The following is a 25,397-nucleotide window of genomic DNA, read 5'->3' as shown; positions in this document are numbered from 1 at the left end:
GTGGATGCGCAAATTCTTTTAAATCACTTGTACGCACGACTTAAGAACAAATCTGTGCGTACGAATAGTTGTTGCATGAGGCCCATTGATAATATTTTTTTCCCTTGTGGTAGAATTGCCAAAAATAACAACCACCTAACCTCTACTGCTGCTGTCATTGTGTCAGTCTAATAATGTATAATGTAAGGGAAGGGGTGCCACGGTGGTGTGGTGGTTAGCACCGTCTCCCCACAGGCCAGAGGTGCCTGGTTTAAACTGGGGCCTTTCTGGGTGGAGTTTGTTTGTTCTCCACGTCCCTTTGTGGGGTTTGTTGGGGTGCTCTGGTTTCCTCCCGCAGGAAAAAACCCAAATGTTAGGTTAATTTATAATTCATAATTGACTGTAGATTTGAGTTTGAGTATGTTTGTTTCTCTCATTTGTCTCCGTGTTGGTTTTGTGATTGCTTGGTGGTGGTAGAGGATAAGCAACCCCGAGCACATTAAAGCCGTTTTAGAAAATATATATATATATATATCAATGATGAGAAAACAGAACTTAATATAAGAGTGAGAACAGTACCTGTTTAGGACATTTAGAGGAATGTGTTTTTGTTTCTGATTAAACAGAGGGGGTTCATCTGCTTGGATTTTAATTGGTTCTCTAACATTGTAAAAGATTTTCTTGTAAAAAATAGTCACAACAGTCAAAGTACAACAGATTAAATCTTTTCAAGATGAAAAACTGATGAATAGTTTTTGAACTGCTGTGTGAGTGTAGTTAGTAAGGACATTCAGTTTGCTAAAAGTAGCAGTGCTGGAGCGCTCCTCTCACAGCTATATTTTGAGGGTGCTACATGTTCAGTGTGCTCCAGAGTAAGAAATCAACTAATTTCTCGAATATGAGTTATCTGATAAAAATAAATAAATCACAAGCAAAAAGAAGACGAGAATTGATCGCACCAGTGTTTGACTTGATAAGAAATGTCGTGACTGGATATTATTTTCAGGATTGTTTTGCTTGGAAAATTGTTAAGATTTTGAGGTGGAGTGATTTGAAACCCATGATTTGAATTTGTTGTAATTTGGCTTAAAATGGTCTCTTTCGCTGTGAATAATAGAATAGAATAGAAGTACTTTATTCATCCCGGCCGGGAAATTACTTCGCAGTTGCAGCATACAGACAAGTAAAAATAAAATAAAATAAAAATATATGTACAGCAAAATATATATACATATGTATATATGTAAGGTGAAGGTAGTCTGATTTAACCCTCATTGAAAGGCTCTGCAGCTAACATCGTGGTACCAGATACCACAGGGAACCTTCAGAAGTCATTTAGAGTCGAGGCCTCTGTGGGTTGGAGCCATTTTAAGAGCATTTAAAGGTGTACAACAAAAACCCAAATAGGTCAACAGGTATATCATAGTAATGCGTGATCTTAGCAATGAATACAGTACCCCCCTGTGTTTGACAATGGTTTTGCTCATCGGGGTTTGTGTTTGTCTTCCGTAGCCGATCTTTTTGAGAAGCCAGAGGTCAGCGACATTAAGTTCCTGTTCCTCGTTGGAGGTTTTGCCGAGTCTACACTGCTGCAGCAAGCCGTCCAGAACATGCTCCAAGGCCGCAGCCGAATCATCATTCCCCATGACGTTGGCCTCACCATCCTAAAAGGCGCTGTGCTGTTTGGCCTGGACCCCAGTGTCATTAAAGTGCGCCGCTCACCCCTAACATATGGGGTGGGTGTCCTCAATCGCTTTGTGGAGGGTAAGCACCCGCCGGAGAAGCTGCTGGTGAAGGACGGGACGCGCTGGTGCACAGATGTCTTCGATACCTTCATTGCCGCTGATCAGTCTGTGGCCCTGGGGGAGATGGTGAAGCGGAGCTACACACCTGCAAAGCCTTCCCAGCAGGTCATTGTCATCCACGTCTACTGCTCCGAGAAGGAGAGCGTTGGCTTCATCAGTGAGCACGGCGTCAAGAAGTGTGGGACACTTCGTTTAGATGTGAGCGGAACGGAAAGCACGGCTCCGCGCCGCGAGATCCAGACGCTCATGCAGTTTGGTGACACAGAGATCCGAGCCATGGCAGTGGATGTGTCCACTGGGCGCACTGTCAAAGCTAACATTGACTTCTTAAGCCATTAAGTGGGCTATAAGAGAGGTCATGCTACAATATTCCATAATAATATAACACATATGCACACACAAGCTAGGCACATTTCCTGGTAAATTTGGTGAATGTTAATGAATCTCAAAGCTGGATTGAAAAGTGGTTGTAGCATAACAAAAGCGCTCATCTTCAGTTTAAATGTAGACATTCAACTGTAGAACCTCTATATTATTTCAAGATAAAGAAAAAAGGAGGTCTGAAGAGCTCAGTTTGTTTTAGGGCAGTCACTTCACTCCATCCCTGGACTTTTTTTTGCTCAGGAGTCCGTAGTGTTAGCTCACTCCAAACAAACCCATGTTTCCATGCAGACGCTACAGCTTTGCTGAGTTAGGTTTAAAAGCCAAAAACCATGAAGGCGTATTCACTCTGGATGTTCGTTCACTTCTCAGCCATACTGTTCTATCTCTCTGCATTCCAGAAGAAAGGCGCACAAAGCCAGACACGCAATATAAATGTCATTACATACGCACAGACCTCACGTTCTTTTGCTATAGCAGGTTGTTTTCGTGCCATGTCGAAACATTTTCTATGTCAACCAAATAGAATTGTACACAATAGAAGCACTAAAGGCCACAAATGTAACAATTAGAAAAGCCTTTGGCTCCATATGGAGTCAGAGTGTGAAACACAGTTTCTTTTCTTTTAGGTTTTTTAATGATTTGCTCCCAGTGATCAGCATCTCACTGCTATCTTTGGTGTGCTAACGTGCACTGTTTATTTACAGTTACATATGGTTAGATCATAGCACTAGTTTAGCATGATTTAACCCATTCATTTAAAAAAAAAACAATTTCTGAAGCATCCCATTTTAATTTATTTTAAATTTAGTTTCAAAGTGTATGAAACCCTAAATACAGTTTAGTTCATCTTTATATTTACATACTTTTATCCTGCATTTCTAACGTGTTCATGAAAGTGAGCCTTCCAATCAACCTCTGAATTTTGGAGGATATATCGATGGAGAAACAGGGACCAGCAGTTGATTATACTGCATTTATTTTCTGGGCCAACCTTGGGAAGTGAAACAAGCTTTAGATGACACTCTTATTTTCACATAAAAAGTTTAGCTTTGTTTCTGTTGGAAGTAGCTTGCTGAAACCAGCCCAATGAGGGAAGTGAGGCTGGAGCAGATTCTCCAGAACTGCTCTCCGTGTGGCTCAGTTTCACATTTAAAGTCTTTTGATACATTATTACTGCAAAAATACCAACAGTAAGCATTACAGAAAGATACATTTAGCTCATTATTGACAATTTGTTAGTTGCCTAATTATGTTTATACCTTTTATTTCAGGCCATAACAACAAAAGACAGTTAGAGAACCAAACTTGAAAATATACCTATTTTTCTAACTGGATCGTGTCCATTAAGAACCAGGTTTTGTCTGTTCCGGTCTGTCTGGAAATGACATCCAAGTATATCAGATTTGTGATCAGTAGCCTAATCATGCAAAACTACCAGTATGGTCCTTTAATCATATTATCAACAGTAAAATCTGAATCTATGAACATGAAACTGCTGCGAGATCAATCTGAAAAGCAAGAATAGCCATCAAATATGCTTAATTGTTGCCTTTATTTGTTATGCCTGAATAGCTGTGGACAGAATGCTAATTGCCCACTTTAATATTTTGAATTTAGGTGCGATTGCATGAAGAGGTGCAGGCCAGATGAGTGTTTATTTGTGTAAATACAGTATTTAAATATTGTACAGATTTTTAGCATCATTGCTGCAGCTTTAGTATGTATAAATGAATGGGTGAATGCGTGTGTGTGTGTGTGTGTGTGTGTGTCACATCAGCATTTAATTTTCTCATCAGCCACGTGTGAGAGGCCCAGGCAGGTTTGATTGTCGTGTGCACGCAAAGATTGGATGTGTGCTCTTATTCTTCCTCCTAATTTGCAACCACTAAAGAAACTTGAATACCTCTGTCCTTAAAAAGCGTTTCGGCTAACAAGTCTGCTGTCGGTTACAGTTCAAGTGTCCAGGTCCATCTTCCATCATGTCCTGTAGTAGAAACTCATTAAGAATTTTACCGTGATTTATTACATATTACGTTCAAAGTTGTAATAATATGTTTTCACTCTACTAAAATGAGTTATTTCCCCGTTGATGTCAGCAATAAGTCTCCAGATTTAGAACCTTTTGAAGTCTTCACTGAGTGTGCCTCGTATGAATAAAATATGTGAAAATTCACTCAGCCAATCAGATCACACGGTGCATGCTTTTGCATGTAAGCCCATCCAGCGTCCTCATGAAAAACTCCACAGAAGGAGGTAAAGAGATATTACGGAGTTCTGTTTCTCACTTACTGAGGCCAAGAGCAGCCTTGGTTGCAATTATGTTTTATGTTTACCACAATATCTTGAGATCAAATGCTGATTCATTTGTAATCTCGAGATAATAAAGCTCATTTTTTTGCGTGATAAGTTAATTTATCGTGTGTGGTTTTTTTTTTGTTTTTTTTTTAAGATCATGGCATGTTATGAGAATACAAGTTTTGGTTTCTAGAGATCACAAGGTAATTATAGTGGTTACCATGTTAATACCTACTTCCATTGTTGCTTATCGCTGTCATGGCAGTTGGTGAGGATCTATTACATTAAGTCAAGGCATGCACAAATAATGGTGTTGGGAGCATATATAAGAGTTAGACCAACTCTGCTTCAGCCCGTCAGGTGATCCTGGGCTCTGTGTGCAGCAACAGGAGAATGAACTTCACTTGGCCTGAAATAACAAAATATATTAACCCGTTATCTTGAGAAAATATGCCGAGTAATGACATAAATGACAAAATAATCGTTGTTATCTAGAGATAATAAGATAATTAACTTCTGATCTCAAGATAATGATGTTAATTGGCCTCCACACTAATTTACCTGCTGAAACTCTCCTCAAGAACGCCTTTTATTCGCCTCATAGTCTTTCATAGATAGAGAAAAGTAGCTGTGCTATATCCTGCAATTACTGCAGTCCTTTGGTTTTGCAAAGTTTGCAAGTTGCAAATTATTTAAAAATGACAGATATCGCTTTCGGAGGCTATCAGTGTTGAAGGCCAGATTGCACATTTGCTTTGCCTTCATGAGTGAATTGACTGCTTACCCTGATAACATTGAATTCATGAGATTTCAGGCCAAAGGTTTGACGTTGTAAATTTGTTAAGCTTTCCCTCCTGTTAAAGCTTGATACATTCCCTTCAAGGTGTATCCTTACTTCATTTGATTATTTAAGAGGGACGCTACATTTTAGTGAAAATTACTATAAAGGTTGAAGCTGTTAACATGACAGATTATAGTCAAATTGCTGAATTACGTCTGTAATCCTTCGGCTGGTCAAGAGCATTACACATGCAGTTTACTGATACTGACGGACAGTACACAAAGAACAAAATCCTGATACAAGTCAACAAAATGCAAGCCAAAGGTGGGCGATACCTTTTAGAGTCATGCAAAACTAAAAATGATCTCAAAGCTGGTTTGCCCGATTTAAAAGTAGAGTATGTACAGAACTCTCTTGTTGAAATGAATGCTTTATTACAGCCTAACTCAAGAAGGCAGATGGTATTTGTGCAACTGACTATGCTAGCTCAATAATTATAATTATATAATAATGAATAACTCTTTGAAATATCTAATGAAGAGGTCAAATATCATTGTGATAATGATAGGACAAAAAAAAGTCTGCTGCTCAGTTTGTTTGGCTCAAGGAAGAGGCCAACCACTGAGTTAGAGGCATCTATCAGCAGACCCCACAGATGTTTTACAGTAATCACGTCTGATTGAAGGTCTTAATTAGAACCCATTTTAAAGCCATTTTATTTCTACCTTCATTTGAACTGTGAATTAAGGCTCGTCTCGCTTTTCACGCTCTCTGTACAAAGTTGCACAGGCTTCAGTGCCCTCTCCTGTCTTTGGCACTCTTTCTGCAATGCACGTTTTGCATGGATCACATATGAATGACTAAACAACGAGTTGATAACCATCACTGATTCACAGATTTAAGGTTAACAGCTGATGATGATGATATAGTGCCGGGCAGGGCGGCTTTCTGAGTGGATATAGTTGATGGCATTGTGAACATAGCACTTCAGCTGCACATACTTTACTGATAACTCACCCAGTGATTGCTTATTCCTTTTACATGTCTCTTTGCTCACAATGGATACATATTTATTTTGAAGGATCTAATAACACCATGTTTATATAGGCTCCTTGGTTAGATAATTGCTCTGTATTTTGTGGAAACTTGAGCATTATGTGATTCACCGGCTACGCTTCTGTAGCAGCTTTATGCCTTAAGCTATGATGAAAATATATAAAGTCTATCTGAGATCAGCTTCCTGGTGTGGGAAGGAGCATTTCTGGTCACTCAGTGAAAAATGAAGTTGTTCAGCAAAGAGGATTTTAGGTAGCAGTCTGGCCAGCTTGCATCTGCTTATCACCTAAATATTAACTATTTATCTAAAATAGTCAAAAGATTTAGCAAAAAAAGTGAGCTTTCACGTTAGCGTCACTCAGCAACTCTGGAAAGCAACTATGTTATTTTAGTCTTTTATTGCTTATGCAAAGAGTTCTTTTATTTTCTACTTGAGTTACTTATTTGTTCTCCTGCAGTTTTCACAGTATTGTGTGTAATTCGATCCATGTATTAACTGTCAGAATGACACCAATAAAATGTATGTGTATTTCAAATGATTTTGTGTTTTATTTTCTGTACTCAAGGCGGATAACCCCTGCTAGCATGATCTCACAATGTTCCAAAGAGCCTCCTGTGATGTCAGGAATGTTTGGATATCCCAGCTTTGAGTTCCCCTTAAATTCAATTCAATTCATTTTTATTTATATAGCGCCAAATACAACAAATGTCATCTCAAGGCACTTAGATAGTAAGTCCAATTCAAGCCAATTGGAATTCAATTAATTAATAATAATCATAATTCATAAAATAATCCAATTCGTTCATATAGAGCCAATTCAAAAACAATTTCCTAGCTAAGAAAACCAACAGATTGCACTGAAAACTTTTAGTTTTTCGGTCCAATCTCCCGGCCTGAGGGTGCCTGAGGCGACTGTGGAGAGAAACGACTCCCTTTTAACAGGAAGAAACCTCTGGCAGAACCAGACTCAGGAAAGGTGGCCATCCGCCTCGACCAGCTGGGGTTTGAGAAGACAGAAGGGGGGGGGCCCGGCCCGGCCCGGCACTGTAACACCATTCAAAGGATATCTGTTGGAACAGGGAAACACAAGTTAATGACCACAATAATATCACATATACATAAAGAGAGTAAAGTGAGGAAAGGTGTGACAGATGAGGCCCCCCAGCAGTCTAGGCCTATAGCAGCTTAACTATGGGATGTTTCAGGATTACCTAAATGTTAGGTTGTGTTAAAGTCATGTGAATGTGGAACAGTCAGCACTCCAAGGTTTTTCTTGGACTTCAAGTTGTTCCTCAGAGATTTAAGGTAAGTTTGAGCTCATTATTGGTGAGAATCTCTCCCTCCAAAAAAAACTAACTTGTTATTCACCCAAGACCAGAGTAGAAATAACCTTTCGCTGTAAGTCTGGCACACTGCAGCAGCAATCTGTCTCCAGGCAATTTGCTTAAAAAAAATAACATCTCTGATCTTACCATAAAATCTTTGACTAAGAAAAAAAAAAGTTTTTCTATCACCTGCAGAAAGATCTTCTAACAGATTCCACTCGTTACCTACCAAGATCTGGAAACATGCTTGGTGCAGTTCAAATGTTAGGCCTACCAGTATAGGGCTTAGGTCTGCCAATATGGCATCCTCAGACTCACCAGGTTTACACAGAAGTAGCAGGAAGAAAGAAATTAGGGGGAAATATTCTCAGCAGATTTTACAATAACTTGAGTGCTGCGACCCAAAAATCTCTTGGGCTGGCACTAATGTCAGCACAGGATGGAAGCTGACCTTAAAGGGATAGTTCGCCTCTTTTGACATGAAGCTGTATGACATCCCATATTAGCAATATCATTTATGAACATTGACTTACCCCCCGCTGCGTCCTGTGAGCAGAGTTCCAAAGTTCAAAATTGTTTTGCATGAAAAAGTCAGACCTCACTTCGCTTGGCGCTATTTTTGCCTCCCTTGATATCAATGCGTCCAATGTAAACTGCAGACCGAAGAGCAGACCGAGCAGTTCCCTGCTTCCGAGCAGCAAACACCGTAACAGTGTTTTTGTTGAATATCTCCTGATCATTTTCTTGGAGAAAATGCAGGGTATCACTGGGCCCAACAGAGGAATGGTCTATGAGGCACCTGGCAAGGTCACCTGGTTAAAGATGCGAATGTTAGAAGACCCAAAACATTTGATGGGCCCAGAAAACATCAGTAATGATGTCTCCACATGCTTGAAGATGATGTACATTAAATGAATTGGATTATTTTATGAATAATTATGATTACAATTAATTGAATTCCAATTGGCTTGAATTGGAATTTATTATCTAAGTGCCTTGAGATGACATTTGTTGTATGTGGTGCTATATAAATAAAAATGAATTGAATTGAATTGAACTGCCAACAAAGCACTTTGAGTGGTCAGCTAGACTAGAAAAGTGCTATTTATCAGTACAGTTCATTTATCTCTTATTTTAATCTTCATTTAATATGTTAGAACTCCATTTGTTTTTAAATGTTTTTATTTTATTTTCAAATCCTCCCATCATTTTAAGGATTGCATGAAAATGTGACAGATTTTCTTTGAGGTTATGGATCTCAGTGTATATTGGTTTTAAAGGCAGCATATTATGCCGCATTTTCCAAAGCAGACAGCATCCCTGAGGTCTTAATTAAATGTCTGTTGCCTGCTTTGGTTAAAATAGCAGAGGGAGAAAATACAGCACTTCCTTTTTCATCCATTCATTTTCACCTCTTTTCATGTAGATCAATTAAAAGCACTGAGTGATCCACTTGACTCCACCCCGAGCCTCTATATCTTAGGGTCTGTCTCTTTTGAGTTTAGTACAACTAGATAATCCTTGGGGTATGTAATTACTGTGTAAGACAGCATGCAGCAAACAACCCGAAAGCTCAGACCACACCCCGAACTGCTTGAAAAGCCTTACTCACATACTGACTGTCTGCAGTTTGACCATGGACTGGAAGGCGTATGGTCCCTCGTTTACAATCTCATGGCGAGTCATGTTGAAGAGCCCGAGTTGTTAAAACAGGCACCACAGGACGTAACAACCGCTGACCGGTTGATAACATCACTGAGGTCCTACGTCATCGTTCCACCATCACATATTGGGTCCATAATCTTTGAGCATCCCTATCACTCCATCCGTCTGCGGTTTGTTTCAGTCTTTCCCAGCTAGCATTAGGAACTGTTCGTAATTTCAACAGTATTTCACCTATGTTTGACTTTGTAATGGCAGTTGCCAGTACTGGTAGTGCATTCAATGACAAATGTGAATTGACAAATTGAAATATCTTTTGTCAGGATGTAAAATATACTGTTTGAGCAGTAAAAACTCCTTCACTTCTTATGTTAAATGAACTATATGAGAAATGAGATTTTCTTTATTTGGAATAAAGAAATAAAGAGGGTGGAAGTGACGTAAGATTACCCAGCAATCTGAGAGGTCGTGGGAATGTCATATTTTCAGATAGGGGCCTCAAAACAAAATGCCACAGTTGTGATTTTTTTTTTTCAACTTTTTGAGGCGTTAATGACCTCAGCCACCCAAATATATGTTCTCAAAAAGAAAAAAAAGTCTCCTTCTAATATGGTGATGAAACTTTAAGACATAGAGCTGAGTAAAACCTACTCATAGTAAAACCAAAACCTTTGAAGTCCCAGAAAAACCCCAGAGCCAGGGGCTTGTTCAGAAGAAGCAACAGAGCAGTTCACAGTGATAACTGATATATGAAAATATAGAACAACATAGCGATCATTGTCAGGTTGAATGGAAGGCAAATTGTAAAAAAAATGCATTCCCTTTTAATTGCCCACTCCCAAATTTAGACCCCATTTTGGGGCCCACCACGTAGATCAGGGTCCATGTAATCTTCTTTGTGCTTTTAAAGAGTCCACGTAGTCATTTTAAAGACCAAAATGTACTTCTACACCACCACCTCTGATCATGAAAAAGACAACACTGCCACCAAGTGGATTACATGAAGAATAAGTTGTTGTTGTTTTTTTTACATGGAAAAAACCTCCCCAACATACACACACACATATAAATATATATATATATATATATATATATATATATACATATATATATATATATATATACATACACGAATCGTATCATTTTGCTAAATCCATTATGCCATTTGTGAAGTAAGTACACTCGTGCCAACAAAGTTTTACCCTCCACAGAGAGGATCATGGTAAAGAAAAATGAACAGGCTCTCCAGTTCAGTTTGAATTGACGGCTAGCTAACATAGTGATGTTCAAATCAGTATTAGAAGCAGCCTGGTGAGCAGAAAGCCGAATACATTGAAAATGACCAAAGATTTGTATTTATTTATTTTTGCAGGGAACCCAAAGTTGAATTTGAAATCTATTATTTCTTCACTAACATGCAACAGCTCTACATCTGATGTAGTGAATGATGCAGAATGCAGGTGTTTAGTACGGAAGCCGGGAAAGGCCATGGATTTGTTTTTTATGCACTGTTATCTCGTGATAACGACTTATTATTTCTCTTTTTCTTTACTATGATCCCCTCTGTGGAGTGTAAAATTGTGTTGGCATGTGTGTACTTACCTCACAAATAGAACGGATTTGTCACGGCTAGGTCTAGCCGTTCCTTTAAAGGGATAGTTCGCCTCATGAAGCTTTATGACATCCCATACTAGCAATATCATTTATGAACATCTTCTTACCCCCTGCTGCGTCCTGTGAGCCGAGTTCCAGCCTCGTTTTGGCGTTGATGAAGGTAGTCCAGCTAGTTGGCTGGGGCTTAAAAAATAAAGCGTTTTGCTTCTCAAAACAATATGCGTTCAAAAGAGTAATACATTTGCATCACAAAATCGTTCACCAAAAAAAGTCAGACCTCACAATCGCTTGGCGCTATTTTCTCTCCCTTCGTATCACTGCGTGCTGCCGCCTGCCGAAAGCCGCGCCTGTTACGGTGTTTGCTGCTCGGTCTGCACAGCCCGCAGTGATACGAAGGTAGAGAGCTTCATGTCTAAAGAGGCGAACTATCCCTTTAATATGAGGACACAAACGCAGACACTGCAGGCAGAGGTGAAAGTGGCTAACAGAGTTTATCGAGTTGAAGTTGTGCCCCTGTAAAAATTCCCACATACATCCTTCAGACTACGCTACGACTGATGTGCCAAAGAAGAATAACATAGACACGATTTTCCCTATTTCAACCACCTAACCTACTTTAGCCAAAGCTGCAGAGTTCTACCAAAGAGTGAAGTGAAGAGGTTGTATTCGCAGGCATTGTGCAAGTTCAGTGAATGGACCGTGTGTGAGGCGTAGCGCGAAATCAGAGTTGGAAGGCAAGATACTGCGGCCCGCACATCATATTTATCAGTGGGTAGTTGCCCACACATTTTGCCAGTCGAAGCGTAGTAGGCTATATGAACCACTACACATTGATGGATTGCCGTCATCGTGGTCATGGACATAATGAAATTCTTACAGTGTAGAGTCAGGGACAGAGAAGCAACAAGGAGAACTGAGAGTGAAGTGGAGGGAGGTGAGAGATTTGTTTTCTCTGTTGTGTTGACGCCCATGCCTGCCTATAGGCCACTGTAAACTGAGAGATCTTTCAGTGTATTGAGATGGCTCCATACTTGGCTATGGTCCACAATGTCACAGGGGAGGCTGCATCACCTCACCATCTTGGCTGTTGAAAGGGATCAGCTTGGCAAAGTCAGTCACAGAGAAGTCATTGACCGTTTTGCCGAGATGAAGAGCAGGCGGTACAGTTGCTTGAAAAGTTAGAGCAAGATAAATTGGTAAAATGTGGGTAGGCTAGTTTAAAGGCTACTCAATCAGGGGAATAACTTATCAGACCATACCAGGTACTCTTAATATAATATTTTGACTTTTATTCTGCAATATTCCCTCTTGTAGAAGTATTTATTGACTGTGCTGCAGTAAGATTAAAACATGTTCAGTACCTGGACTGAAATATTGTTCAATATTTTGTATCTGTTGCTCTGTTGAAAATTGTAACACTGTGCATACTGTGTTACTTGATTATGTTTGATTAGCAACAGAAGGAGGAACTGAAAAGCTAAATGGCTGAACTCAAAAGTGTTTTTATTTGCTTAGATAGCCTGTAGCTCCGTTAAACCTGTTGAGGTTCATGCAAATTTGAATAAATCTTCTTATACATCCAGTACAGGCTCATTTTCTGTATATAGTACGGCAGTGTTGGTGGTGGTGTTCTGGCTGGGGGCCTGGGCCCCCGCACAGCTGTATGCCTAGCAACGTCCCTGAATGATCCGATAGTGATGTTGATCAAGGCACGAGCAACTTGAGATGGGACCAAGTCAAACATGTGCAAGTCTCAAGTAAGTCCCAAGTAATTTTTTCCTGTGCAAGTCAAAGTCACCTTATTGCAATTTTACCTGCAGAATCTGATCTTAATAAAGTGAAAAGACAAGATATAAGTAACTGTCCCCCACCCCGTATCATATCAAGCTAACGTTAGCTAACTACCGACTAGGCTAACAGGATAATATTAGCTAATTTGACGAGCACTTACTGGTCAGAATGGATCTTCAAATGACGAACAAAGTTGGAAGTTGTCGTCTGGCTGTCTGAGATGTTGATGCCGCATGTCTTGCACTGAGCTGTTCGTCTTTTGCCGTCAAAATGGTGATTACGAAAGCCGAAGACAACGACTCTCGGTGCCCCTCCCGCTGACATGTTGATCCTGCGCTCCTACCGGGTAATCCGTATTATTTTTTTAATTATTAATTTTATATTCAAACTGAAAACATGAACTGAATAACTCTCAAGTCATTCAAGTCATCGCGTCTCAAGTCAAGTCAAGTGCCGACTCTTCAACTTCCAAGTCCGAGTCGAGTCTCAAGTCTTTTCTTATTTGTCAAGTCAAGTCACAAGTCATCAAAACAGCGACTCGAGTCGACTCGAGTCCGAGTCACAGTGACTCGAGTCCCCATCTCTTTTGAAAAGAGACGAGGTAAACGCTGAGAAAAGGTTTCTCTGAAGACATAGAAGGTAGCCGTATTACCACTCAGGATGAGAGATAATCTGGTGAGGACTGGAGCTCCTGCAGATTCCTTTAGATGAGGGGTCTCAAACTGATTCGTGAAAGGGCCGGTGTGGCTGCAGGTTTTTGTTCCAACCCTACAGCAGCACAGCTGACTTGTTTCATTCAATCAACTGAACTGGTTAAGACCTTGGCTGTGTTCGAAACCGCCTACTACATACTACATACTTGCAAACGGCATACTCATCGATCAGACAGTGTGCAGAGCGTTTACCCACAATGCATTTCGCTCCTGCCCGAGCCGAAATCAGCCAGCCTGAAGCTGATTTCTCTTAAGCTCTAAACTCTGTAAACTTTAGCAACATTTGAAACATTTTCAGGTGAGAAAATAGTCGTTTAGATCCCCAACGTGTTGAAAATCTGACAAAATACCGGCTATTTACAATTTTGTGCCCACGAATTCAGCACTACTAAAGCTAGCCGCAGTGAGTAACGCACTTCCGGTTATTTTCACAAAATAAAATACCCGTTGCCTTTTATCATAGGGAAAGCCATTACGATACAATTGGTGCTTTTGTTTTGAAAACAGGAAGTGAACCTACCCTCGTTGTAGCTAGCTTAAAACTGCCGTTTTGACAGGAAATGACGATCGGCGACGTCACGTTACGTTGCATCTTGGGTAGTTTGAGTATGAGTAGTAACCTCATGATGCATACCCAACATTTAGGAGAATCTAGTATGCATCCGGAAACTTCAAAAAAAGTTAAAGTTAGTAGGAGTAGTGGGAGTAGTAGGCGGTTTCAAACTCAGCCCTTCAGTGCAGACAGTTCAGTTGATTGAATGAAACAAGTCAGCTGTGCTGCTGCAGGGTTGGAGCAAAAACCTGCAGCCACACCGGCCCTTTCACGGATCAGTTTGAGACCGCTGCTTTAAAGGGTGTTCTGACGAAGACCAGGTGTGAGGGCAGGAGTGATCCAGCCTCCACCCCAGTCCCCAGGCTCCAAGGAAAACTGCCCCGCCCTCACCTAAGACTCAGAAACCAAACAGCAACAAGAGCCAAGCATGATCGAGACGGGATTGATCAAAACAATGTTTTAAAACTTAAAAAAAAGTCACTTACGCGTAGTTACTGCGCCATGGCGGACCGCTGACGTGCCTGACGTTCAACAAGAGGATCGCGAGTCTCTCAGTCCCTCATTGATTGGATAACCCCTCCCCACCATCACCCCACCCCACCCCACCCCACCCCCACATCTCGCGCATGCTCGACGTGCTGTGACGTGCGCGGGCAGATTTGTGTGCGTGCAGAAGCAGATCTGAGAAATTGTAAATGCTGAGTTGAAGTTCTAAAAGAAAGTGAATGAGTAAATGAAGAATAATTTTCCGTCCACTTTGATTTCATTTGCCTAAATATAAATGTACACATTTGAGGATTTGTTTTTTTTGTGTTTGTGTGAAAATCTGCAGAAATTGACTCTCAAGAGCAAATTTTTTTCTACAAGTTCTCACATTTTCTGTCTTTACATGTGACTTCAAACTTAGTTCAGGTGTGTGTGAATTTTATTTACAAGAGAAAATGTAGACACAAGTTCATATTTTTGTGCTCGCATTGTATTTTACAAGTTTTCACACTGAATTCTACAAGCTCGTTCATTTTGGCACATCTTTACCTTCATAACAGACACCCTCCTTACCTGTAAGATAAGGCTTCAAATATTGAAATGTTTTTCTTAACTTTGCTTCGGGTTTCCTCATGTGACCCTGAGCCAATGCTGCAGATATGCTGAGTCAGGCCTGGGCTGCTGGATGACTTCCCATGATGCACCTTTTCTCACTCTGCTGTCTCTACTCTTTGTGTATGAATGTCAATGTTGCTGTCAATAACTTAATGATTCTCTTTTGTTCTTTCCCAAGACAGGTATCGCTGTTGTTGTTGTTTTTTGTTTGTTTGCTCTCACAAGGATGAGGAGGATGACTGCCCTTCCTGAGTTTGGTTCTGCTGGCAGGATCGTCCTGATAAAACAGAGTTCTTCTGTTCCATTGTCACCCTCCTTTCTGTGCAGGCCTGGGATGGAGAAATGAATGAAAGATTCCATGTGGTTTTCTTATGTAAAGCTTCTTTTTCATGAACTAATATTGTAAGAATACCATCACAATGCCATGGACTTAACTAGTATTGAACTTGTTTCCTTGCACTGTACAGATAAACTGAACAGAACTCAATTTTTTGGATGTTGGGCAGCACTATTGGAATTTCTTATCTTTGTACAACAGCAGATGATTAATACCATAATTAAAAATGATTTTGCTCTAACCCGTACACTATTTTTTTTTAGTATTTTAAAGGTTTTTTTTGTTTATTTTTAATTTTTTATCTATTTATTCTTTTTGCATTTCTTAACACAATATTTGCATAACACCAAGGCATTAACTAAAGTGTTTTGGCAACGTGCATCAAGTTAAATGTTGTCAAACAGGGTCAAGAGTCCCGTTTTGGACATGAAGTCAGTTTAAGGCCAATCAGAAAGAAAAGTGTGTCTTATTTTGGCAGGTAGCATAACAGAAATATTTATCTTTTGTGATGATTTTACAAACTGTACAATTGATATGATTGTACTTTAAAGATATTGCAAGATAATTACTAACTGATATGATGAAGGGTAAATGTGGAGCTAAGAGGACGTCCATCTTTGGACCAAATTACATTGGGTAAACATGACCAGATTTTCACATCATGATTTTAGGGTAAACAATCTTTAGTCAATTGAATAGCATCCATGGATGTTGTGTGCTTAATGGGAAGGTGTATATTTGTGGCCTGCTTGACATCCTCTCCTTTTCCTTTTTGTTTCCCGGTGGCAGATGCAGCTGTGACCAAAGTGCAAAACCTCCAGTGAAGGGAAAAAGAAACAAACCCTTTGCTTTGTAGGTTACAAAAACTCCCATACAGGAATAATTTTCCATTAAACACTTTTTTTAATGTTCCCCTCAAACACCCCCACGAGTGATTCACCCAGCCAGAGCATGAAACTAAACACAGGCACTTATTCAGTGACCAGAATACATTTAGGCATTGAGTGTATTATTCTTACATAAGTGGAGATAGAGAGCCACTCGACCCTTCATAGGGCAAGGTTGTTTTTAGCTTGGATGTGATGTGTGTGCGTGTCAGGGTCAGGGTAAGGGGACTGTGGAGACGGGGTGAGAGGGTTGGATAGGTGTGGCTTTTTTCCGTCAAATGGCTATGAAGGAGTGTCGTTGCTACGGCAATCTGGAGGGAACCAAACTCTCCAAGTGGCCCTTTAGTTGCCAGCTCGGCTGCCCTCCCACATATGCACTCTCTTTCAGTTAATGGCAGGGGTTCAGAGCAACATGACTAACCAATGAAATCATGGGACGGTAGCAGGGAGCTTGACACGCTTTGTGCTCGTTGAAGCGTCTCTGAGTTGAAAACAGATGGAATGTAAGTTCATTAAAATTTGTTTGTTTGAATTGAATATTTGTATAACCTTCTTAAGTGTGCAGGTGTAAAGGTATGCCTGACCACTTAACATACACACATACACACTCACGATTGCCACACTGCACACACACATACATGCAACCCCACAGGCTAGTGTTGACTGAATGAGACAAATTAAGTTGTTGTTTCATTCTGCCCATGCTTGTAAAGAGGATTGTGCCTGACTGTTGAAAGAGTAAGGCGAGACTTATACAAGCTCCTCAGAACAAAAAGTGAGCGCAGAACAGTATGATGAAGATGAACTACATGGAAGTAAACTGAAAACACAGCCAGGAACCAAACATCATGTCTGTTTTTTTTAGGTAATGTTACAACTACCACTGTATGAGTTTTCTGACTAAAATTGTGCACAAGAATGCCATCATTTGCATTGACTTTACTAAGTGTCACATATCACTCATCTGGAAAATTCAATGTGTGCTGATAATTGTTTTCCAAATCAATAGTTATCTCTTCTCTGTTTTGCAGATTTACTCCAATCACTGAAAATGTATCTAAATCATGAAAGTGTGCATGAAGTCGTGCACACTTTCATGATCATAAAATTCAAGGCCAAGTCTTGCAAACACATTCCTGTTTATTGCCATGCAACACGATGAACAGCTGAGGTCGAGAAGCTGTTTTCTAAGATGTTTTAAACGGGAAGGAAGTATATATAGATATATATCTATATATATCTATATATATAGATATATATATATATATGAAAAGTGTACATTAATTACTTGTGATATAGTCTAGTTAACATTCTGTTCTGTTCATGTTGGACTATTCTTCAGCTCACAGCTTACATCCAATGCCACTCTTAATTCAATTCAATTCAGTTTTATTTATAAAGCGACAAATTACAACAAATGTCATCTCAAGGCACTTCAAAGACACAATCCAATTCAAGCCAATTAGAATCAAATTCAAATTCATTGTAATACAATCATAATCCAATCAAATCCAATTGATTAAATTCCAAATTAATCCAATTTATACATAGCTTACACAAAGCCAATTTAAAAAAAAGTGTCCTAAGGAAAGCAACAGATTGCACCGAAACTTCTCTTCAATCTTCTCTTCACTGTGGTTAAGTGAAGGTAAGCAGAAAGTACGCATGTGGTAGTTATGTGGGGGACACAGAATAATAAAGTATCTAAGGGTGCTCAGGTCGGGTATGATTAATCTGTCACGTCAGCGCTGCTTTGCTGTTGCTTATTTTCTGGGTCCACAGATAAAGGCATGCAACACGTGGCAGATGGCCACCCTTCCTGGTTCTGGTTCTGATGGCCACCCTTCCTGGTTCTGGTTCTGATGGCCACCCTTCCTGGTTCTGGTTCTGCCAGAGGTTTCTTCCTGTTAAAAGGGAGTCGTTTCTCTCCACAGTCGCCTCAGGCACGCTCAGGACGGGAGATTGGACCGAAAAAGAAAAAAGTTTCAGTGCAATCTGTTGGTTTCCTTAGCTAGGAAATTGTTTTTGAATTGGCTCTATATGAACGAATTGGATTATTTTGTAAATAATTATGATTACAATTAATTGAATTCCAATTGGCTTGAATTGGACTTTATTATCCAAGTGCCTTGAGATGACATTTGTTGTATTTGGCGCTATATAAATAAAAATTAATTGATTTGAACACACTTCAGAATTGTTGTGACTTTGATTTTGGAAATTCGCGGTAATGGCGAAACGATGGCCTGGGGGCACACATGATTCCTTCATCTTTCAAAACAGCATCGTCGGCACTCGGTTGGAGGGAGGCGCACTGCGCGGTTGGAGCCATCTCATCGGTGAGTTGGGCACAATTACAATTTATTTTCAGACGTTGCACAACCAGCCAGAGGTGGCCAAAGTTGTTGTAGTAAATGCATGGTGTAAGTACAACACATATGGTTACACCAGTTATTCCATTGTAGCCTACCTAATGGGGTGGCTAGACGTTACTGAAAAGATAAAACCTAAAAGGACACCCCCCAAATCCTACATCAGGAGAATCAGGTGCATCGCTCTAACTGTAGCTCACTTACTCAGTGAAGTTACTTATGTTGGAAGGAAACTGAGGTTTTGTTAATTCTACCTTTACGTTGCCCATCTCGGCAAACTAAAACTTCCATGTAATTTCCCTAGGCGATAAAGGTTATCCATTGACCGAGTACCTGATTACCCCTCTGGCGCACCCTCACACCGAACAGGAGAGGCGCTTTAACACTGCGCATACGCGCACGCGTGCCACTGTGGAGAGGTGTATAGGGCTCCTAAAGGGCAGGTGGATCTGTCTCTCGGCTGCGGGGGGAACCCTTCTATATACGCCCAAAAAGGTATGCAATATTATTATTGCATGCGGGGTTCTCCATAACATTGCCCAAAAAAAGGGAGTGCCATTTCCAGATGTACATCCAGAGGACCCGTACCCAGAGATCCCTACCACCAGCCTGCACAGCCAAGAGCGCTCAGGAGGAGAGAGGAACTTATTCAGCGATTCTGACTTTTGGTAAGCATTCTGTTATTCAAGGAAAAAAGAAAGAACAACGATTTCTTTCAGCATTTATTCTGTGACTTCAGTGTTTCATTTATGTCTTTCAATGTACTGTCGATAGATTGCATGGTGTGTGTTAAAGCCATCATCCACTTCACGATCTCTGTTTGTCTTTCTAGGACCTCTGTGGTTAACACGGCTGGCCGGTGTGACGCTGCAGACCGGGGGGCAGAGGCAGAGGCAGAGGCTTCGGATGTTGACGGGGCCGCGTATTCGTCGCGCGGGTCAGGTTGCCCGGATGCCACTTCGGATTCATCTGTGAATGAAAAATATTAGTTGGATTAGGAACCTCATTTGTGTTGAAAATTAAAGCAACTGTTTTATTTAAACGTTTTGGGTGTGCAGTCATTCTTACCATTATCGAGCTCTGACATGGCGCATCAGTGTCAAGTTTCCCTGGCACGCCCGATGAGGACATAGGGCCTAGCTCCGATCAGGCCAGCCACCCTCTCCTCCAAGGCACTCAAATCCAAACCTGGAGTTTATCACATTTTACTGACCATCACAGTAGGGGAAAATACAAACCTCGTCCGGTGATTTACATCGCCAACGCTGTTGACAGCCGCGGCGATCTCCTTCCAAGTGCGCGTTTTTTGGGTGCTCTTTATGCCAGCTTTCATACTTCCAAACAGCACCAGGCGGTGTTTCTCCACCTGGGCTGTGAGAGTGTCAAGTTCGGCCTCGTTGTAGTTGCGTTTCTTTGCCGCCTTTCGTCTATCCATGTCGCAAATTCTAGAGGTGCGGCCTCTCAGCCCCCTTCTGTAGAAAGCGTGATTAGGATAATTACAATGGATTTCAGCCACCGGATTTATCAACAGCCGCTCGGTCTTACGATGGGATTGGTGTGGTACGCATATTCTGTAAATCTCACTTGAGCCTCTGCGTACGACGAGTTCTCCGCTCATTTCTACGATGCTTTCTACGACGGCTTGATAAATAAGGCCCATTGTGTGGTGTTATTTGGTGGTGGACACACACCTACCTCCCAAAGGCTGCAGTACAAAAACATCTTGAACACTGCAAAATCTGAAGAAATATGCTCAGCAATTTCACCAGCTTATCCTTGTAGCACCCACAGTTGCAGATATGCAACATGCTTTTTATTTATTTACATTATATTTTTATTTACATTACATTATTTGATTTTTTAAATTTACATACATTATTTACATTCATGTGTAATATTTTTTTACATTACATTTTATGTGCCGACAGTTGTCACAGCAATCATTTTCTTGGCTCAGTGAATTACACTCTGCTTTGTGGTGGTCTGTTCTAGTTGGTTCTGCTCTCGTTTGGTGTGGTGTGCTTTGTCCACCTTTCACAGCGCTAATGGGAGGTCAGGTCTCCAAATTGTATTATTATCATTATTTTTTTGCATTTTTTATCAGCTTCATGTGCACATTTTTTATTTACATTACATTTTTATTTACATGAGATTTTTTTGCATTTTATATGTGCTTCACTTTTTCACAACAAAGATCTGCGAAATCTGTTTGATTTGTTGTTGAATGGAAAGTTTATGATGGTTGCGTTCCACACTTTGTATTAAGAATGTTCAATAAAGGTCTATCATATACATTTTATCGTGGTAGCAGCAGTGACTGGTGAACTTTCACTAAACCTTTTTTGCCAAACGATCTGCAGAGAATGACTTGGTTTTGTGAACAAAATTAATCAGGAAAGCCCAAAGTTGCAAATATGCAAAATTGCCTAAAATGATCAAAAATAGCCCAATTCCAACAATTCCAAAAATATTGGTTAATTCCCACCCAAAAAGATGCAAGAAGAGCCAAAATGATTTTTTTCAATGATTATTCATATGCTTGGGTGCTACAAGGTTATTAAGCTAAGTGACCATTTTTTGGCCAATACCTAAATACATTTCAAATTCCATCCATCCATCCATCCATCCATCCATTTTCTATACCGCTGAATCCGTCGGTCGGGTCGTGGGGGGGCTGGAGCCTATCCCAGCGGTCAATGGGCGAGAGGCAGGGTACACCCTGGACAAGCCGCCAGTCCATCACAGGGCACATTTCAAATTCATTTGAAGCAATTTTCACAGCCCTGTGGAAAGCCTCAGAAACTAACTATGGATTTTTTTTCTGCAAGAATTTTTCTTGACCTACAAGACCAACTGCTTCTCCATACATCGCCCAAGCTTTAAAGGTCCTATGGCATGAAATTTTCACTTTTTAAGGTTGTTTAACATTAATATGAGTTCCTCTAGCCTGCCTGCAGTCCCCCAGTGGCTAAAAATGACGATAGACCTAAACCATGCACTGGAAATTATTCTCCGCCTTTGGAAATGTGACCATGCAGATGGCCTGATCGGGAAAGCCGCCGCTTATGACGTCGAGGTTATTTCCCCCCAGAGCCCATATATGGCTATGCCAAAACTGCCTTTCCCCGCCCACAGCTCTTTGGCCAGCTCATTGCGCTGTATATGGATGTAAAAAATCTGTTTAGAGCTCCTGCATCAGAACCTCTAAAGATTTTGTTTTTTCTGGGAAAGTGACGACAGAACCGAAGAGATTTGTGTATGTGTGCGCCAAATATTTCACCAACGAATGTTTCCAGAACTTGGGCTAATACCGAGCCCCATAAAGGGAGAGCCCAGACAACCTGCGGAGGAATCTCATTTCGGCCGCTTGTGTTCGTGATCTCATTCTTTCGGCCATAGGTGAGGGTAGGAACATAGATTGACCGGTAAATCGAGAGCTTCGCCTTCTGGCTCAGCTCCTTTTTCACCATGACGGGCCGGTGCAGAGACCACTGCAGACACCGCACCGATCCGCCTGTCAATCTCCTGCTCCATTCGTCCCTCACTTAGGGAAGGATCACATTCCCAAGTAAGTACTTTAACGCTCTATTATTGTGTTGCTTTCCTGTATGTACAGTATAGTTACATAGCTTGTTACCACAGGAAAGGGTTTGTATCGTTAGTTATGCAGCTAATAGAATCTGCAAGCTCTTATCTCTGCCAACTGGGCTGTCGGAGGTGTTTGCATGCCCATGAGATGGTTAGCTCGCTCATTTTAGACCAAAACCCCCGACTTCAAGCTTCCTGAAGAAGAATGAATCCGCAAATTCAGTGCATTTCATCAGGATAATGATTCATTCATGGTTCCAGAGTCAAAACGGTCAGTCTGTCTGTGTCGTTAGCTCTGCAGCTAATAGCTCGGTCACTGTCGCTAATGTAACGGTAAATAGCATGAGGTATGCGAGTGGACACCTCATTTACTGTAACGCGAGTGTTGTGTACTTATTTGTTGTTTTGATAGCCGTCCTGCTGTTGGTGTTATGGCGCGCACAATATCTGCTTTTCCCCTGATTGAAATTACTCGCGCTACGTGCATCTTTGCAAACCAGAGCAATCAGCTGAGAATGTCAAAATCCTCACTCCTGCTTTCCCCTTCACGCACGCCTTTTTTGCTGTGTCTTGTGTAGCACTTGCTTGATGTTTGACTGTGTTAGGAGAGTTGTTCAGTAACTAGTTCGTCATATTGTCAAAGTAAGCTCATATCAACAGGTTTCGCTAGTTTTACGGCATAGGGCTGCCGTGCCATCTACGTGCCATAGCGATTCACAAAACATTTGCACAAGGTACCACTCACTGCATGAAAAGTGGGATTTTCGTCCCCGTAAACGCCCGAAAATCTCCCTAATTTTCGGCAGTTAACGACAATTTACAGGCTGCGAACGTGGCGTTTGTCGGTGCCACAAATTGTAGGGAACGAACCATGCTCACGGCTCTAATTAGCATATGAATGCAGAAACCGCGCGCCTGGTGCTGAATGTCCTTGCTCAGGATTGGATGAAACCACTACTTTTCAAACAAGTAAAATCACTCGTGATTGGTTGGTAGAGCTACCAGTAGGCAGGCTCATAAATGTAAACCCCAATAATAAATTATATTTATTATTATAATATATATATTTATTATATTATTATTATATATTTATTATTTAATTTACATGCTATTATGCTGTATATCATTGTTCTCTTATGTAGGCTACTGCACGACATGATTGAATTTATTGAGGCAAGGAACATTTACCAGAAACACATTTATGCAAAGAAAGAGCTTTATTTAAAAAAAATTAAAAAAACACACACACACAGGAGATCTGCCCACACAACATGTATGGGTAGCTGACAAAGAGTCAAAAAAGAGTACCCAAAATACTGGCTACAACTGTGTGAACTGCTGCTCTGCAGCCTCGGAGCAGTAGGTGGCGTTCTGTGCGAGGGCTGGCCGTGTTGCAGACGCTTATGGTGGGTCGCTCAGTACTTCGGAGTCCCCTCCAATCGCGACTGCAACGTAGTACAGAGTTCGGAGAGGTCCTGGCTACGGAAGGAGGGAGAACGAACTATCCATCCAGACACCCCGCCAACAGTGCCGTCTTCCTCGTCGGACATCAGGTCGACTGTAGCGGACTTCCAGAGTTCCTCCTCGGCCGCTTCTAGCAATAAAGGCAATAAGCACTGTGCTATGCACTGCGTATGGACACAACACATCTATCAATGCATCTGAAAAATAGTCAACAAAAAAGTCTTACCCTCTTTCTTTTCGACCTACTCTGAGCTGAAATCTTCGCAGCTTCCGCCTGCCCTGCAAGTCCTGGCTGGTTATATCGGAAACTCCGGCGTATGCTTTCAAAGTACGTCTTACAGGCCGCTGGAAAACAATTAAATGAGATTGGAATGAATAAAAATCAAACGTAAGTCACAGTAACATCAAGCAAGGAAGGAGAACCAGTAAAAAAAAAAAAAAAGCTACTTACACACAATTTTGTCATTATCAGCATCGTGTAAATCTGGACTTGCGGACATAGCTCCTAGCAAAAAAGAGGTGACGGCCTCGTTGTTAGGAGAGTTTAGCCTGTGAAAACAAATTATACAGTTAAAGGATAAGACCGGTTTTTTGACATTGGGCCCTTGATTTCACATTATAACATGATGTTCTACTCACCCCTGCTTGTTGTTGGTCATTTGGAGCTGTTCCGAAGATATTCGCGAGGCGTCTGGCTGCTCTCTTGAGATATTCGGCCATGAAACGGTTTCCTATGGGCAAGTTTATACAGGCACAAACTATGCTGTTTATAATTTATTAATTACTGTACACTAGCACTGATAACGTGGAGGTGCGTCGCTTACTTAAAAAAATCCGGGTTACTAATTTTGAATTTTAGCCGAATGAATAAATAGGCAGCAGGTCTGTGGGCTGTCTGTGGTAGTAGCACGACGATGACGTCAGTAACACCCACTTTACGACAAAAATTCAAAATTACAGTAACCCGGATTTTTTTAAGTAAGCGACGCACCTCCACGTTATCAGTGCTAGTGTAGAGTAATTAATAAATTATAAACAGCATAGTTTGTGCCTGTATAAACTTGCCCATAGGAAACCGTTTCATGGCCGAATATCTCAAGAGAGCAGCCAGACGCCTCTCGAATATCTTCGGAACAGCTCCAAATGACCAACAACAAGCAGGGGTGAGTAGAACATCATGTTATAATGTGAAATCAAGGGCCCAATGTCAAAAAACCGGTCTTATCCTTTAAGATCGGTATCTATTAACGTGTCCATTTCCTTATACAGAAGAATGAAAGCATATTATTTAAATCTTACCCTTGCTCCGGATCGCAGCGCCTAGTATTGGTCTCCGAGTTGTGAAGTCGGCGTACGGCTTCCTGTAAATTACAAGACAAAAAATATACTTTAATAAAGAAACTTACACTGCTTCTGTTGTTCTTTTGCAAGGCTACTAGGCTACTTTTAGCTTGAGCTACCAACAAAGGCGTGGTTTTATAGTACGTTTTCGCTTAGCTAGCAGTCATCAAACATATTCTTACCGCAATCTTAGGATTGTGCACCCGTCTTCTTTTCTTGGAGTTAGCCTCTGGACAGCAACCTGGAGTTAACGGCACTGAACTGCTCGTTCATGCCAGTAGCAACCCGACTCAACTGACAAGATAGTCCGCTGATGGCAACCAACAGTTTCTTGTGGTCGGTCTGCGG

At 41.0% G+C, this 25,397-nt stretch overlaps 1 protein-coding gene across 2 annotated transcripts in view; it reads left to right on the top strand.

Annotated features, from left to right (window-relative positions):
- Window positions 1-6,616, top strand: part of hspa12a (heat shock protein 12A) — a 94,629-nt gene extending 88,013 nt beyond the window's left edge. For both annotated transcript variants that reach the window (XM_075482029.1, XM_075482021.1), the window contains one exon: window positions 1,492-6,616. In XM_075482029.1, the coding sequence (XP_075338144.1) occupies window positions 1,492-2,123 (632 nt within the window). In that variant the 3' untranslated portion in view covers window positions 2,124-6,616. The remainder of the gene's footprint in view (window positions 1-1,491) is intronic.
- The last annotated feature ends 18,781 nt before the right edge of the window (window positions 6,617-25,397 follow it).

This window comes from Odontesthes bonariensis, chromosome 2 (assembly GCF_027942865.1).
Source record: "Odontesthes bonariensis isolate fOdoBon6 chromosome 2, fOdoBon6.hap1, whole genome shotgun sequence".
Taxonomy (NCBI): domain Eukaryota; kingdom Metazoa; phylum Chordata; class Actinopteri; order Atheriniformes; family Atherinopsidae; genus Odontesthes; species Odontesthes bonariensis.
This window is presented reverse-complemented; position numbering and strand designations above follow the sequence as displayed.